The sequence below is a fragment of the Dunckerocampus dactyliophorus genome, chromosome 15, assembly GCF_027744805.1.
Source record: "Dunckerocampus dactyliophorus isolate RoL2022-P2 chromosome 15, RoL_Ddac_1.1, whole genome shotgun sequence".
NCBI lineage: Eukaryota > Metazoa > Chordata > Actinopteri > Syngnathiformes > Syngnathidae > Dunckerocampus > Dunckerocampus dactyliophorus.
The window spans coordinates 24,606,353-24,623,090 of NC_072833.1; the positions used below are offsets into that span (position 1 = coordinate 24,606,353).

At 40.7% G+C, this 16,738-nt stretch overlaps 1 protein-coding gene across 3 annotated transcripts in view; it reads left to right on the forward strand.

Moving 5' to 3' along the window:
* The window catches only part of tanc2b (tetratricopeptide repeat, ankyrin repeat and coiled-coil containing 2b), a 153,911-nt gene that overhangs the window by 93,382 nt on the left and 43,791 nt on the right, over positions 1 to 16,738 (forward strand). For 2 of the 3 annotated variants that reach the window (XM_054800817.1, XM_054800818.1), the window contains exon 5: positions 4,637 to 4,741. The exons of the other annotated variant lie outside the window; for it this stretch is intronic. In XM_054800817.1, the coding sequence (XP_054656792.1) occupies positions 4,637 to 4,741 (105 nt within the window). The remainder of the gene's footprint in view (positions 1 to 4,636; positions 4,742 to 16,738) is intronic. 3 annotated transcript variants of the gene reach the window in all.

Below are 16,738 nucleotides of genomic sequence, written 5' to 3' on the forward strand. Positions count from 1 at the left end.
TTTTAAATACATTAAAAAATATTCAAGAGTATTTTAAATGGGATTAAAACTATTTTAGAAAATTTACATTTTTAATTTTTAAAACCATTTGCGGCCCACAGCTCATTTTTTGTCGCTTTTTTAAAATTAAAAAATAAAGTTAGAATAAAAAAAATACAATTACAATTACAATTTTAAAAAATTAAAAAATTGCAAAGTAACGAGAAAAAAAGTAAAAAAAAAATGTTTTACTTTAATTAAAAAATATTCTTTTATTTATTTATTTATTTTTTAATTGTACGAAAAAGTAATCCATCATCTATTATATTTTCCATGAACATTTTACATGAAAAATAAAAGTGAGAAAAATGTGTTGGTCTATATAATATTCATATAATATTTGGAAGTGTCTTTGATGTATAAAATGTTCATCATCAGAAAATGTATTGATTAATTGAAATTTTACATGAAAAACAAATGAGAAAAATGTGTTGGTGTATATAATATTTGGATAATCAAAAAACGTATTCATTACATTTTTAGCTGAAAAAAATTACAATTTTACATGAGAACATATTAGTGAGAAAAATAATGTGTTGTTTTATATAATATTCATATAATATTTGGGTAATCAAAAAATGTGCTAATTAAAATTTTAGATGAAAAACAAATAAGTGAGACAAATGTATCGCCTGAATTTAAAAATGTAAATGGTGGTGTATGTACGTCACGTGCTCACTGACACTGTTTAACGCTTTTGACTGGACCCAAAATGCTCATCTTTGTGTGCTTTCATCCACTTTTGAAAGAGAAAAGATGCTTTTGTATCTTATTTTTGATGGAATAAGGATTATTATTCATGGAAAGTTTGGGAGCTTTCGCGCATGACCACCTTGACTTCTCTCCACGGGCTCTGTGTTTATTTGCTGTTGCCATGGCGACTGGGGCGGCGTGCAGCAAAACTCCTGCAGACAGCTGGCCAACGTACACCTCCTCGTGTCGGTGCGTGTGCGTGTGGGCACGTCCGATGTCTCGGCGGGGGCCGAGCGAGCGGCGGTGCGGGCCTGTATCCCGTTGCCGCGGCAACCCTCCTCCACGTGCTTGCCGTGGGCTTTATAGGAGGTGAATGTGACACCGTGGGCTCAGATTGTGTCACCTGCCGGCGTGCGCATGATGCAATGCCGCCACTGGGATTACCGTGCATTGAAACGGACGCCCCTGCGTGCAGCAAGCATGGAGTTGCACGTGCACGCCGTGGGTATAGTTATTCATAAGCTCATTAGAGGAGTGGATTTGCCCGCTGCCATCCATCACGCTGTCAGCCGTCCGCAGCTTTGGCACACAACTGCCACCGCCAAGTCCTCGGGATTTAAGCCTCCTGGAGCCGCCGCCATGGAGAGGATTTACCGCGGGATAGATAGTCGCAACCTCGCCCCTTTCACCTGGTGTGCAGTCTCCAGACGTTAGCAGCTCCAAATTTCACTGTGGGAGCGACGACTGCTTCCTTCTTTCTGGTCATGTGACCCAGCCACAATGCACCACAAGGCGTCAACGCCTCCTTTTTGTGTGGTTCTGTAGAGTCATAGTTCATACTTCATAGCGTTTATGAGAAATATGCAGCATCCACACACCCCCTGCAGGGCCATGTGCCTCTTTCATCCTCACTTCCTGTGGAGAAGCCATCCTGGCCGCGTGTGCTGATGTGCATGATTACTGGACTGGAATGATGTAATACCGAGGTGTTGCCAGAGCAGCTGCAGCGTCCTCACGCTTCATCTCTGGAGCTCCGAGGACTCGACAATCGTGGAAGTGCACTGTCTTAAGTTGGAACAGTTGACTGAATAGTTTGTATCCGGGGGTTAGAGTTTGGTACGAACAGTAATCCCTCCTTTATCGTGGTTAATTGATTCCAGACCCCACAGTGATAAGTGAATTTCCGCAAAGCAGGATTCCCTATTCATAAATGGAATATTTTTGCTACATAGAACATAGAAAACCTGTTTACCACCTTCTAAATACGTGTTTTTATGTTATTAGAGCCCTCTAGAAATGAAATAACACCCCTATAGTCATCTTTACACTCCTATTACCCAATGTAGAAGACATAGTAAGAGAAAATAAGACTGACACATGTTATCATTGGGAGAGTTCCTTGTTCTTTTTTTTACTTCATGTTGTGCACAGTACTTCCTACAGTGGCTATTAACTCATCAATGTAGCATTACTGACACCTAGTGACCAGTGTAGAATACTACATATCACCATGTCTGAATGCGTCTTCTGAATGTCTTATATTTGTGTCTTACTTCATGTAGCCATTTTTGTGCTTTAAAATGCTTCATTAAGGCAAAAAATATGTCCAAGTTGCTTAAATATGCATATTATTTTACGAATAATAGGCTGTATTCAACCACAAAATAGCGATGATTTATTAATTTCTATATTTTTTTAAACCGTGATAGAGTGAAGCCACAAAATTTGAAGCGCGAAGGAAAGAGGGATTACTGTACTCTATATACACGACAGCATACATGTGCTGTACATGCACACCATGTAACACCCAATATGTGCACCGTTACGCCCCCAGTTTGCACGCACAGTAGAAAAGACAGTTAGGATAAAGTCAAGTATTCATGTATATCCATGTACAGTATCTACAGTATGACGGTGTCTAGCGGCCCAAACAACAAATGCATGAATCAACTTCCGTCATGTTTGGGCTGCAATGGCGTTCTGCTTGTTTCGAGCGACTCAAACCTCAAAGTCTTGATGTCTCTGCTGAGCGAAAAAGTGTCTTTGTGTTGCGTTGAGTCAGAGCCAGACATTTGGAGTAAACAAGCCTGTCACGCGCGTGTTAACACTGAGCACATTTCAAAGGCAGATGGCGGCGGCGAGAAAGCCACGCATGCTCACAAAGTTGCTGACTCAGCCACGCTGCCGAAGGAAGACGCACTTGAGTTTGTGTCTCTTTGTTTGTCTCTGCACGCTTGGTGTTGGCTTTGTTCACTGGGAACCTTTGCTAAAGCAAGCAAACCGTTATCTCAAATGAAGATTCAGGGACAACTCAGGTCTCTCATCCATCCTTTCATCCTCTCATTCATTCATTCATTTGTTGATGATGTGATGTTTTGTGCGCTTTGACTGTCATACAGCAGTGGTGCCCGGGGGTGAAGGACTGGGGTATTTTGATGCATTTTGTCTAAAAATGCTAAAAGCAATCAATATCAAGTTAGTGTATTGGAAGCTTGGGTTTCTCAAATGGTCTCAACCTGGGACCCACATTTTCCAAGTCGTGGCACACTTATTTAAGCCATTTGTATGTATTTAAGTCATTTTAAATTCATTTTTTACACTTTAAGTCTTTTTTAGTTTGTTTATTTTGTACACTTTTGTTTAAGGCATTTTTATTTTGATTTATTTTGTTTTAATCATTTTTTAATGTTTTTATTTAAGGCGTTTTTATTTATTTATTTTTTTACACTTTTATTCACGTCATTTTTATTGTTTTTTTTATTTGTCATTTTTAATTTCTATTCACTAATAATTATTTTTTTCCGTTTTCATTTAATTCATTTTAATTTTTTATTTATTTTAATTGAAGGGATTACATTTTATTTTTTACATTTTCATTTAATCCATTTTTATTTATTTTTATTTTGTATACTTTTATGTTATTTTTATTATTTACTTGTATTATTTTATACACTTATTAATTCTGTTTTTACTTTTAAGTCATTATACATTTATCAAGTCATTTTTTCATTTTAATTTAGGTTATTTATTTATTTATTTTGTTTTGTACACTTTTAAGTCATTTATATTTGTATTCATTTTAATTATTTTTATGCTTTTATTGAAGTCATTTACATTTTTTTAAATTTGAAATATTTTATACACTTTTTAAAAATCATTTTAATTTTTTTTTTACTTTTATTTAGGTCAATTTGAATTATTCATTGAAATTATTTTCCCCACTTTTATTAAAGTCATTTAAAATTTTTATTTATCATTAAAAAAAATGTGTAATCTTTTATTTAAGTCATTTATATTTGTATTTGCTTTTTTATTCATTTCATTTTGTTCTTTGTTACTTTTTACACTTTTATTTCAGTCACTTCTACTTGTATTTATTGTTATTATTTTTGACACTTTTATGAATGTATTTTTTAAAACTTTTTTTACAAATGCATTTGATTTTTAAAATGACTTGTCATCTTTTGAAACATTAGTAGACGTCATTCCGTGTCCAAAGTGTCTTTTAGAGGAATTTATGAAGGCAGTTTGTCAAGGAACTGAGGAAGAACATGATAACTGCATGCAGCCAAATGACGCATTAAGTCAAATTAAATATCAAACATATCAGTTGTGCTGTCACTGACTAATATTTAAATTTGTTTGATGATGTGACACATTTAAGTATGACAAAGTATGACAAACAAGCAAAAAAATAAGAAATCAGGACGAGGGAAACACTTTTCCCACCACTGTATATCGTACCGATCAGACGCTTCAAAGCTTCACTCCCATTCCTGTTTTGTCCTCCTTCTCTCTAATTTACATATATATATGTGTGTGTGTGTGTGTGTGTGTGTGTGTGTTGTGTCCCTGTGTGTGTGCGTGTGTATGTGTGTGCGTGCGCATGCTTTTCTGCTCCCAGCCCCTCTGCGGAAAGGAAAGTTTGTGGAGAGCCCTCGCATTCCGCAATCGGAGCTCGGCTCCCCCGACCCCACCAAGAATCCCCACCTGGACAGATCCTGCCCAGGTAAGTTTCTGGCCCCCCACCACCTCCACCACCCCCCGCTTCTGTGTCGCCACCTGCATGTCTGTTTGTGAGGGAAAAGTCTTCCACGGTCGTGTGTGCGGATGAGGAAAGCGTCCCCCGCGCCGTCTTTTCTAATCCGCCGCTCCGCTTCCTGGAGTCAGCGGTTGGTCTGTAATCCGCGGTCCAACATCCCAATCTCGCCTCCCCCCCTCCTCGCTTTGGGATGCTAAATCAGGTCACCCGAGGCTGTCTTCCCCTCAAGAAGGCTTTGTGTGCTCATATCCTAACAGGTGCGATTTAGGGGCAAAATGGTGGACCTCTCCATGTGTCAGCCTCTTCTATGGAGCCTGTGCTCGACGGGAGCTCCAAGTAGGTGATTGTTATCATAGCCCGTGCCTTGATTGTGCAGCTGCCTCAAGAGTTAGTGCAGTTACTGCAGATGCGACCCTTTGGGGAAGTCATCAATGCGCTTGACTAAGATGGACATCTCAGCTCTTAACGAGAGTCCCCCTGGCTGGGTGTCGACTTAAACATCCGCTACCGTGCCAGGTGGTCGGCTCTCTTGTTGTGCTCATATGAAAAAACCCGTGACCTGGAGCGTGTGGTTGATTTTTTCTGCCGGTTTGTGACGTTCCTGAAGAGCTCTGTGGCGGACTTCAAAGGTACCCGCTCACGTCCAACCGGTTTAGTCTTACCTACACTGAGGTGGCGGCGCAGTGCCAAGAGATTAGACCTGCCACCCGCCCATCCTCTTACCAAGCGCTAGTTAAACATTTTGTGAGTCAGCAGTCTTAGAAGTCTTCGTCATCCTCCCATCCTAACCTGGTGGTTAATTACCGAGACCGTTGTGTGGAACGCTATATGCACTAGCCACTGCGAGCCACGTCAAGACTTCTTTGATGTGAATAATGCAAAGACAGGGCACCGCTAACATTATTAGCATCCGCTAGCAGCCGGTAGTGGCTTTTAGCTTGTGTGTGTAATCGTATCAAAATGTGCCCATGCTGAAACTCGCTTAGCAGGAACTTCCACAGAGGAATTTGTGGTAATGTTGGTGGTCCAGCACATCCTTCTGCATTCCATCCTGGAAGACCCTTTTTGTCATCTAGTTCAGGGGTGTCCAAAGTGCAAACCAGGGGCCGTTTTCATCCGCCTGCTTGTTTTTTGTTGGCCCTTAAAGAAAAGTGCACTTTTCTTTGGAATTTTGCCCATCCACAGTCCTTATGTGAGACATGAACACACGTATTTCTCTTTTCTGTGCGTTCTAAAGATATAAAAACAGATAAAAAGAGGCAGCTAAGAATGCACGTAATGGGACGCACCTATTCCACCTTTAAAGCCTTCTGAAAAAACCTCCAAAAAGCGGCAACAATGCTCCATCTACATAATGTGACCTGCATATTAACCAAGCTACAGTGACATTGTTATTATTAGTAGTATTATTCTTATTATTAACATTGTTACGCCCAAGAAATACGCATAGTGACACCTCGCCACACCACACAGACTAGCTGCTAACCGGCTAGGTACTAGCTTCACCACACACTCGCTCACAATGCCTCAGGTCACTAGCAAAAGGTAACGCTACACATTGGAGCTGCCGCCACGGATGCTGTCTTTTTGTTTTTACGCTAGGTGTAGCGTTCCTTTCTATGTTGCTATGAGAAATCAATGCACCCAGGAAGGAAGTTCCACTAATGCTTAAAATAGTGTAAGTCTTCCATGTTATCATGAATGTACCTGCTACTACATGCTCACAGCATGGAAAGAAAACCATAAAACCTTGTTGGAGCTTTTTGGAGGTGTTTTAATAGCCAGCTTTTTAGGCGGAATAGGTGCATCCCATTATGTGCATTAATTAGCTGCCTCTTTTTAGCTTTTTTTTTTTTAAAAAGAGTGTTCATGTCTTACATAAGGATTGTGGATGATGGGCAAAATTCCAAAAAAAGTGCACTTTTCCTTTAACATAGTTAAATAAAATGATTTTATTATTAATAAGATACCGTAAATCCCCACTTTCCCCTGCAATGGTTATTGTCTCATCATTGTAACATTACTGACACCTATTGACCAGTGTAGAATACTGCATATCATCACAACCACTTCGAGTGCGTCTTCTGAATGCCTTATATTTGTATATTACTTCATTCAGACATTTTTATGCTTGAAAATGCTTGATGTCAGCCAAAAATAGATAACATTTTTTACTAATAATTAGTTACAAATGGAATATTTGTGTAGTTGAAGCATAGAAAACCTGTTTACGACCTTCTAAATCCTTGTAAAGATTTGTGCTCGTGTGTGTTGCTAGAAATGTGTTCCGGTGCTCGGGGACAGGAAGTGACGTCAAGGGTACAGAGTTGACTTTTAGCTTGACGTGGGTTACGACCGCAACAGTAGCCCGTGTTAGGGATTATTGTGCTTGTTGTCAGATCATTCAAAGCTGCAATAAAATCCTGTTGTTCCGGCCATCAAGTCTGCTGCTCGTGTGTCTCAAGCAACATTATAATAACATTACTGACAGCTAGCGACCAGTTCAGAATGCTATATATCGTCACCATTCACCAACATAGTAGTTATAAAAGGAGACAATAAGACATAAACAGGACATAATATGGACTCACAAGTTCCTTCTTGTTCTTTTTTGACTTCCTGTTCTGTACAGCACTTCCTGCGGTGGCTATTGTCTCATCAGGGTAACATTTCTGACACCTAGTGACCAGTGTAGGATACTACATATCATCACAACGTCTGTGAATGCTTTCTATTTGTAATTTACTTAATTTTGCCATTTTTATGCTTGAAAATGCTTCATTTTGACTTAAACTTTGCTTAAATATGCATTTTTTTTTTACTAATAACAGGATATATTCAGCCACAAAACAGCATGATTTATTCAAGAATATATTTTGAAAAACTGTCACATAGGCTGAAGCCACAAAATTTGAAGCGCAAAGTGGTGAGGGATTACTGTTTTGACCTGCTTTGGATTACTTTCAGCATCTTTCATGAACAAATACACCAAAGTGCCCCTCCTCCCCTTTAGTAAATACCTGACAAGGTGCGTCATTGTGTCGCAGCAAAAGATGAGAGGCGAAGCGTCCTACACGCGCATCCAATGGCGGGTGATTGGGCAGCGTCATTGGCTGCAAAAGAAATAATCAGACTGAGTCACTGCAGCCTTCAGGGTGCGTGAGAGGCTGTTTGTGAACAAAGAGCCTGTGAAATGGAGTCAGTGAATGCAGGAACTTCATAGCTGCAAAGGAGGTCATCCACATCCGGAATGTCAAAGGATGTCACATGATCCTACTTTGTCATACGTCTGATGACATTTCACCAAGCTATGAAAAGTGTCTGAGTATGTTCAATGCTATTTATTTCCAGGGGTGTGACGTCTTTCTCTTTTCGGTGCATTCTAAAGATATAAAAACAGGTAAAAAGTGACAGCTAAGAATGCACGTAATGGGACACACTTCTAAAGCCTTCTGAAAAAAACTCCAAAAAGCACCAACAACGCTCCATTTACGTCATGTGACCTGCATATTAACCAAGCTACGGCGACATGTTGCTATGTGAAATCAACGCACCCAGGAAGGAAGTTCCATTAATGCTTAAAATGACCAAGATACTGTAAGTCTTCCATGTTATCATGAATGTACCTGCTACTACGTGCTCACAGCATGGATAGAAAACCATAAAACCTTGTTGGAGCTTTTTTGGAGGTGCTTTAATAGCGGCCTTTTGAGGCGGAATAGGTGTGTCCCGTGAGCTGCCTCTTTTTATTTGTTTTTATATCTTTAGAATGCACAGAAAAGAGAAAGGGGTGTGTTCATCTCTCACATAAGGATTGTGGTTGATGGGCAAAATTCCCCAAAAAAGTGCACTTTTCATTTACGAAGCCAAAAACGTACCACTTCCACACAAAATTGGAGGATAACTTTTTTTTCACTGCATCATGTCGAACATGCCATGGCTGTCTTCATGACTTCATGCAGTGTTAAGGTGATGTAATGTAAGATAATGTCATGACTGCCGCCTAGTGACCAGAATACTACATATCACTTGTATTTCAACATGTTTGACTAACAATAGACCATACTGTAGTCTACCACCAAACAGCCATCATTTATTCATTCATTCATTCTTGAAAAAAGGCAATATAGCGAGGGAGCGACAATCAAATTGTGAGGGACGACTCTAGTCCGAAATCCCTCGCCACGTCACGCTTCGAATTTTTCAGCTTCACTCTTATCACGGTTTTTCAAAAATATATTCATTAATAAATCATCGTTGTTTACTGGCTGAATAATAATGAGTTATTCATCAAAAAATATTTTGATTTAAGCAAATTTTAGCCTAAATTAAGCATTTCCAAGCAAAAAATGGCTAAATGAAGTAATATACAAATATAAGGCATTCAAAAGACTCATTCAAAGAGGTTGCGGTGATATGTAGTATTCTACACTGGTCACTAGGTGTCAGTAATGTTACAATGATGAGCCAATAGCCACTTCAGGTAGTACTGTCCAGAAACCGGAATATGTGTGAGTCTATATTATGGCTTATGTGTCTTATTTTCTTGTATTATGTCTACTATATTGGGTAATAAGAGTGTAAAGGTGACTATGGGGGTGTTATTTCATGTCTGGAGGGCTCTAATAATGTTTAAAAGCGTTTTTATAAGGGCTTCAAACAGGATTTCTATGCTCTAAGTACAAAAATATTCCATTTACAAATGTTTAGTTTTTAAAAAATGCATATTCAAGCAAATGTTGTCTACTTTTGGCTCAAATGAAGCATTTTCAAGTATAAAAATGGCTAAATGAAGTAAAATACAAATATAAGGCATTCAGAAGACACACTCAAAGAGGTTGTGATGATATGTAGTATTCTACACTGGTCACTAGGTGTCAGTAATGTTACATTGATGAGACAGTCACTGCAGGGACTACTGCACGGAAACAGGAATTAAAAAAGGAACAACAATGTGAGCCCATATTATGTCTTATATATTTCTTATTTTCTCTTATTGTGTCTTCTATATTGTGTAATAGGAAAGTAAAGGTGACTCTGGGGTGGTATTTCATGTCGAGAGGGCTCTAATAATGTTTAAAAGTGTATTTAGAAGTTAATAAACAGGTTTTCTATGCCCTAACTATGAAATATGCCATTTATAAAAAGGAATGGTCTTATCCGGTGGGGTCTGGAACCAATTAGCAGCCATAAACGAGGGATTACTGTGGGAAAATTTGCCTCGGTTTTTGTGCATTTCGTATTCATCCAAGTTTTAAATGGAGACTGTAAATTGTCTGAAGGTGTGAATGTTTGTTTGCATATGACTGGCAGGTGACCAGTCCAGGAAGTAGTTGGGATAGGCTCCAGCTCACCTGTGCTATAGAAATGGGATGTATAGATGGATGGATGTGGGATCGGTGTCCTCTCAACACTTTTTGTGTCTGCAGCGCTTTCACGAATGAATGAAAGTTTTGATGAGATACCATCACTCCCCTCCAGGAATGTGACGTTACCGTTCCACGTCCCGCCGTTATCTTCCACGCTGCTGCTTTCCTGCGCAGTGACCGTACCAACAAAAGTATGCAGACAAATGAAGACAATGCAGAGTTGAGCTTTGGGCGCATCTTTCTCACTTGGGGGTTAGCGTTGCTGGAGCTGCTCAGCGTTTCCTGTTCATCTCGTCCGTGCTCGCAACTCCGACCCGGTCGACGGGGAGCGGGTAGACCCGCTGGGGCGAAACAGATGCACGTCTCACAGAATCGCATTCCTAGCCGCGCCCGCACAGATAGTTGCTATGGCAACCATCTGTCTCCCTCTGCAGGTCAGGAATCGGACGGGTGGGGAGTGTGTGTGTGTGTCTGTCTGTGTGTTTTATGCGCTCACGTGGGGACATTAGGGAGTTGGAGGTGTCCGTGATGTACTTGAAGTCTGCAAGATGAGTTTTTCAGTGGCTTTGCGAGTAGAAGAAGAGGAAGCGTCTAAAGAGCTAAAGTGGTGTTGACATTAACTCTGCATCATGGAAATACTTGCTATGGTATCAGCGTATAAATATTAGTCACATGACTAACAAACAAGGCTTTTATCTGTTTTTGGTTTATCCCTTTTGGGTTGCACTTTTAATCGCATCAGTCGCACGTGGCTGAGCAATACACTGTCAAAAAAATCTCTAAAAGTTTAGATGTGGATGAAAAGCTAAAAGGGTTTTTCCATCATTTGTAAGTAAAGAAAAAAACAAAGCGAATGTGTTGCTTTAATAAAAGTAAAACCAGCTAGTAGGAAATGTGTGCGAACGCAGAAGCTGAACTGAAATGTAGAATGAATGTTGAAATGACTGAGGATCGAACCAGCGACCATCAGGTTGGGAGACGGCCGCTCTCCCACACTTAAGTCGCACACAGAGAGACTTCAGACTTAATTGGACTCGTGTTTTTTTCCTTTCTTTTCTTTTTTTGACGTATTAACATTGGGGAAACTCTGAAACGTCTGACGAGCTTAATGTCATTCCCTCCTGTTTGACATGGTAACCATGGTAACTATATTGCACATCGGGTGCGGCCTCACGCATTAGTACCTCAGATGACACTATGGAGAAGAAGAGACATGAGAGATTTATGTTTTAGAGACACGAGACGTGACTTAGACTTGTGACCAAAGACTTGAGACTTGACTTGGACGTGCAAAATAAGACTCCAACATCTCTGGTAACGCCTGAGCCAAGTCAAACTTTACGGGAATAAAGTCGGGATATTACAAGAAGAAAGAAGAGCCTGTGAAGAAGAAAGTATGAAATATTTGTAAAATTATATAAAAAATAATAATAATAAATTACGAGGATCAAGTCAAAATATTAAGAGAAAGAAGTGGTATTCTAACGGGAAAAACATTGCAATTTTATGAGAATAAACTTGTAATATGAAGAGGTAAAATAATGTCATTTTAGTTGCATAAAGTTGAAATATTTAATAAAAAAGACTTTTTGTGAGTCGTAATATGATGGAAAACAAACAAAACAAAGACCAAAGTTATAATTTTTGGAAAATTAGTTGGGGAAAAAGTTAGAATATTACAGGAAACCAGTCAAAATATTATGGGAGTATTATATTATAAATGTGGGAATTTTGACAGATACCCAACGTGTTCTGATTGAGCTTTTTGATGTTGGCTTGGTTTGAATCGGTTGAGAAATGTGGGAGGAGTCAGCACACAAAAAATGAGGCGGCATAAGAAGAGGTGGAGGAATAAATAGATGAAAAATAGTGAAGAATGTGTGAATGCTTCTCACACAATGAAAGCAGCAGCACCATAATGAGGCAATCGCGGTGCTTTGCCTCCAAAAACGAAAGCAAATGACCCGATGATGCCGCGGCTCAGCAGAGCAGAGCATAAAAGCGGGCCTCCAAGGTCAGTCAATCCCGGCAGGATTGGACCACAGGTTTGAAAATGGATGGAATTACAGCTCCCAGTCCTCAAGGGGAGCGTCTAGGCAGCATTCGGGGCGTTCCAAAAGGCCTGTTTCCTTAAATAAACCTGCGTGGGGATGATTACGTCCCCTGAGGCGGTTACGTTAAGTTTTTGTTATTGCTTTTTGTTTATTAGCTAGCAGCTTTATACCAAAACTACTAGTTTCCATTAAGGTGGGGGTGTCCCAATGGGAGGTTCGCAGCAGCGGGGGCTTGATGACCTCATCGTCTAATTAGCATATTTTGCAAGTACAAATTGCCAGTCAGAAAATACACGTCACAAAGTCCAATTCCACAACTTTACAGAGTGAAAGATGACATATTAAAGGAAGTATGATACATTTTTCTTGTTATTTATTATTACATATTGTCATAACATCAGTGGTTTATTTGGTCTCAAAAAATGTTGACAATTAACATTTCAAAACTCACCTGCACTGCTTTGTGGCGCGGTTAAATAAAAAAATTGTTTGTCCAGTCGCATTTTTTCATTGTACTTTCCTTGAAATTAATGTCCAAATCTCATTCTCGTTCTCGTGAACCCCATCTCACGCGTGGTCTCGTCTCGTGACACCCCTGGTCTGCACCAAAGTTGGACCTGCATGAAGGAGTTTGTCAGGAAATGAAACACAAATGCATGCACAGGGCATGTTGGTTCTGGTCCAACTTAGGATTGTCCAGCCTTGGCGGAGGTCTTTGTTGATTTGACTTTTTCTGGTCTAAAATAATCCCCAAGCTGTGAAATAAAACCGCCTCAGGCAGCAGAGGTGTGCTCCATCAGCTAATGTTTATCTTCACGCTATTCCGCTTCAAGAGAATGATAAGCTATCAAGATGGACAGGCGGTGGCGGAAGACGTCTCGCTCTATCACATGATGCTATCACGCAGGACTACGAGGTTGGAGCATCGAGGCACTGTTGTGTTGTTATGTGTTATGTACAGAGCGGGCGTGTCTGGACACCGCTTGGAAATGCTGGCATTTTTTGTTGCTGTTCTGTGTGAAAGGCAGAGTTTGTGTTTTGTCATACCTTGCATGGAACTCCAGAGCGAGGGTGATTGACTGTTACCTTGCGTTGATCAATGACTGCACCCATAGTGCTCTCTTGTCCATTCCCGTCTTGAGCAGGTCTACAGTCTTGTTCATGAGGACCTTTAACAGCTCTTTGGTCTTGCTCATGGTGGTGGATGGCGAGGTTTGAATGGAAGAGAGGGTGCTGCTTTGTGGCCACATAACAGAATGTTTTGCATTTGTTAGGGGATCAAATACTTATCCCTCCTCAAGTACAAATTCATTTCTAGCTGTTATTTGTTGTATCTTAACTGGGATAAGGCAGCAATGGGAAGATTTTTTGGTTTTCGGGGGAGCTAAAGACCTACGTCACAGAGAGCCGTTTTGTGAATAAAGCACGGTTCATCCCATATTCATCCAAAGATATCCAATGTCTCATTCTTCTTTATTGTGTCAATGTTTGAGGGGGGCGTGTCTCTGTGTGCAGCGCTGACCCGTGACCAGTCGCAACAAAGTAGGCGTGGTTGGCGGAAGGAGGCTGCAGAATACTAGCATTTGGGCCAAGAGGAGAACAGTGCAGATTTACCTTCTACACAATTTGAGGATTTTATTCAAAGAAGCTTACTACGTATACAATACAGTCGTCCCTCGCTATATCGCGGTTTGAATATCGCTCCCGCATTATATTACGTTTTTTCAAGAAATGATTAATAAATGATGGCTGTTTGGCGGTTGACTATGGCCTATTTTTAGTCAAAAATATTGAAAGAAAAGGTATACGGAGTATTGTGGTCACTAGGTATCATTAATGTTACGAGACATGACGTTAGGTTACATTCACACTTTCACATTGCATGGAGACTGGCTACTGAGCCAGCAGAGCACAGACGACATGCCATGGCTGAGACGGATCGAGTGGAAAATAAGGTTCTCCTCTCATTCCGTGTGGAAGTGGTGAGTTTTAGGCTTATTTGTCCTACTTCCCCACTCCATTTGAAACACTTTAAGTTTAGAATAAGTAAATTGGAGAGGATAACTAGTTAGCTCCCTAGCTTGCTATGCTAGCAACAGCCATCAGTTATGTCCCTGCAGTGATCCCGTAGTCTGCGCAATGTGATGTAAACAAACAATAATAGGAGCGTAAAGGTGACTATGGGGGTGTTATTTCATGTCAACAGGGCTGTAATAATGTTAAAACCATATTTAGAAGGTCGGAACCAGGTTTTCTATGCTCTAACTACGTAAATATTCCATTTACAAATATTGAATTCTATTTTATGAAATTTCACTTATCGCGCTCGAGTTTGGAACCAATTAACCACAACAATCGCCATTAATTGCTTCCAAACCCGACTGTAAATAGGATTCCTTATTTATAAATTGAATATTTTTGTACTGTAGTTAGAGCATAGAAAATCTGTTGATGGCCTTCTAAATAGGCTTTTTAACATTATTAGAGCCCTCTAGACATGAAATAACACCCCTATAGTCACCTTTACACTCCGTTTACCCAATATAGTAGACATAATAACAAAAAATAAGACATACTAGATATAAATAAGACATAATAGAGACTCACACATGTTAACATTAGGAGAGTTCCATGTAGTTTTTTTTGTTTTTTTTACTTCTGTTGTGGACAGTACGTCCTGTTGCTCATCAATGTAACAGTACTGATACGTAGTGACCAGTGTAGAATACTACATATCATCACAACGTCTCTTACTGCGTCTTCTCAATGCCTTCCGTTTGTATTTTACTTCCTTTAACCATTTTTATGCTTGAAAATACTTCAACTAGTCATAAAATATGTAAAATTTGCTTAAGTATGCATATTTTTGGGCTGTATTCAACCACAAAACGAAACAGCAATGATTTATTAATATAGCTTGGAAAACCCTGATAGTCTACATTCGTCCCTCGCTACATCACGTTTTTTCAGAAACTAATGAATGAATAAATGATAGCTGATTTGTGGTAGACTATGGTCTATTGTTAGTCAAAGCATGTTGAAATACCAAACAAGTGATACGTAGTATTGTGGTCACTAGGCGGCAGTAATGACACAAAACATTGAGACATTAGCTTACATGACATTACCTTAAAACTGCACTGAAGTCATGAAGTCAGCCATGTCCCACATGAAAGCGTGAAAAAAGTTCTCCTTCCATTCTGTGTGGAAGTGGTACGTTTTTGGCTTCTTAAGTTTGGAAGAAATAATATTGAGGCTATCTGGTTAGTTTCCTTGCTTGTTAGCTTGCTCGCAAGCGGCCGGCTCGAGTCCCTGCTGCATAAGAGTTGCAGTGTGATGTAAACAATGAATAATAGGAGTATGGATGTGACTATATGTGTGTTATTTCATGTGTACAGGGCATGAAATAAGCGTGTTTACAAAGTCATAAACAGGTTTTCTATGCTCGAACCATGGAAAATATTCCATTTATTAACATTGAATCCTATAGCGCGGAAATTGATTTAACGTGGTTGGGTCTGGAACCACACAGTCTGGAGATCGGGAAGACCTGGGTTTGAATCTCCCTTGGGCATTTCTGTGTGGAGTTTCATGTTCTCCCCGTGCGTGTGTGGGTTTTCTCCGGGTACTCCGGTTTCCTCCCACATTCCAAAAACATGCATGTTAGGTTGGCGACTCTAAATTGTCCATAGGTATGAATGCGGGTGTGAATGGTTATTTGTCTACATGTGCCCTGCCATTGGCTGGCGACCACGCCCAAAGTCAGCTGGGATAGGCTCCAGCATACCCCTGCGACGCTAATGATGGATGGGACTGGAGCCAATTAACCGCGATAAACGAGGGACGACTGTAGAGTGAAGCCGCCGTATCGGAAGCCTGAAGTGGTGGGGGATGACTGTACCGTCTCACAAAGGCAGGGTTTATGTCGCTTAAAGTCCAACTGCACTTTTCCCGAAATTGCTTTCTTCAGGCCTGTGAATGGTTGTAGCCCCATCTGCTGCTCTGGCCTGCGCGTGACAATCTGCAAGAGCTTGAGTGTGGATTTTTTTGACACCAAAGTGTGGCAAAAACACCCGTGTTTGTGTGGATGTCTGTTGACTAACGGACTGGTGCAGTTACCCGCCCGTCTGGTCCGACCTGCCCCGCCGGAAAGCGCCGACAGAGGAGGGAGCGCGGGGAGGGAAGCTGTTTATTTAAGCTCTGACCATCCCGTGCCGACGGCTGCTCTGGCGTTAATGTGCGGGGCCGATCGGGGAGGCTGGCACATCCAATTACCGCTGCTCCTTTTTAGCTCAGCAGTCAGAGGAAGACTGAAGAAAGGCGGGTCGCGTTGGCGTTACCTGGAAGGCCATCAAGCCTTGTTGATACACAACATCAGGGAATAACCACAAGTCATGCCGGAGTTTTCTTTTCCCTCCTGAGAGCGACCAGCCTGTGCAAACAGGACAGAGGGGCGGAGCCTCCCCCGCTTTGTCTGGCGTAGTCAAACAGGTGTAGGGTGTATCTTGTTACGTCACGCCCGTGTTGCAGCAGCAGCAGAG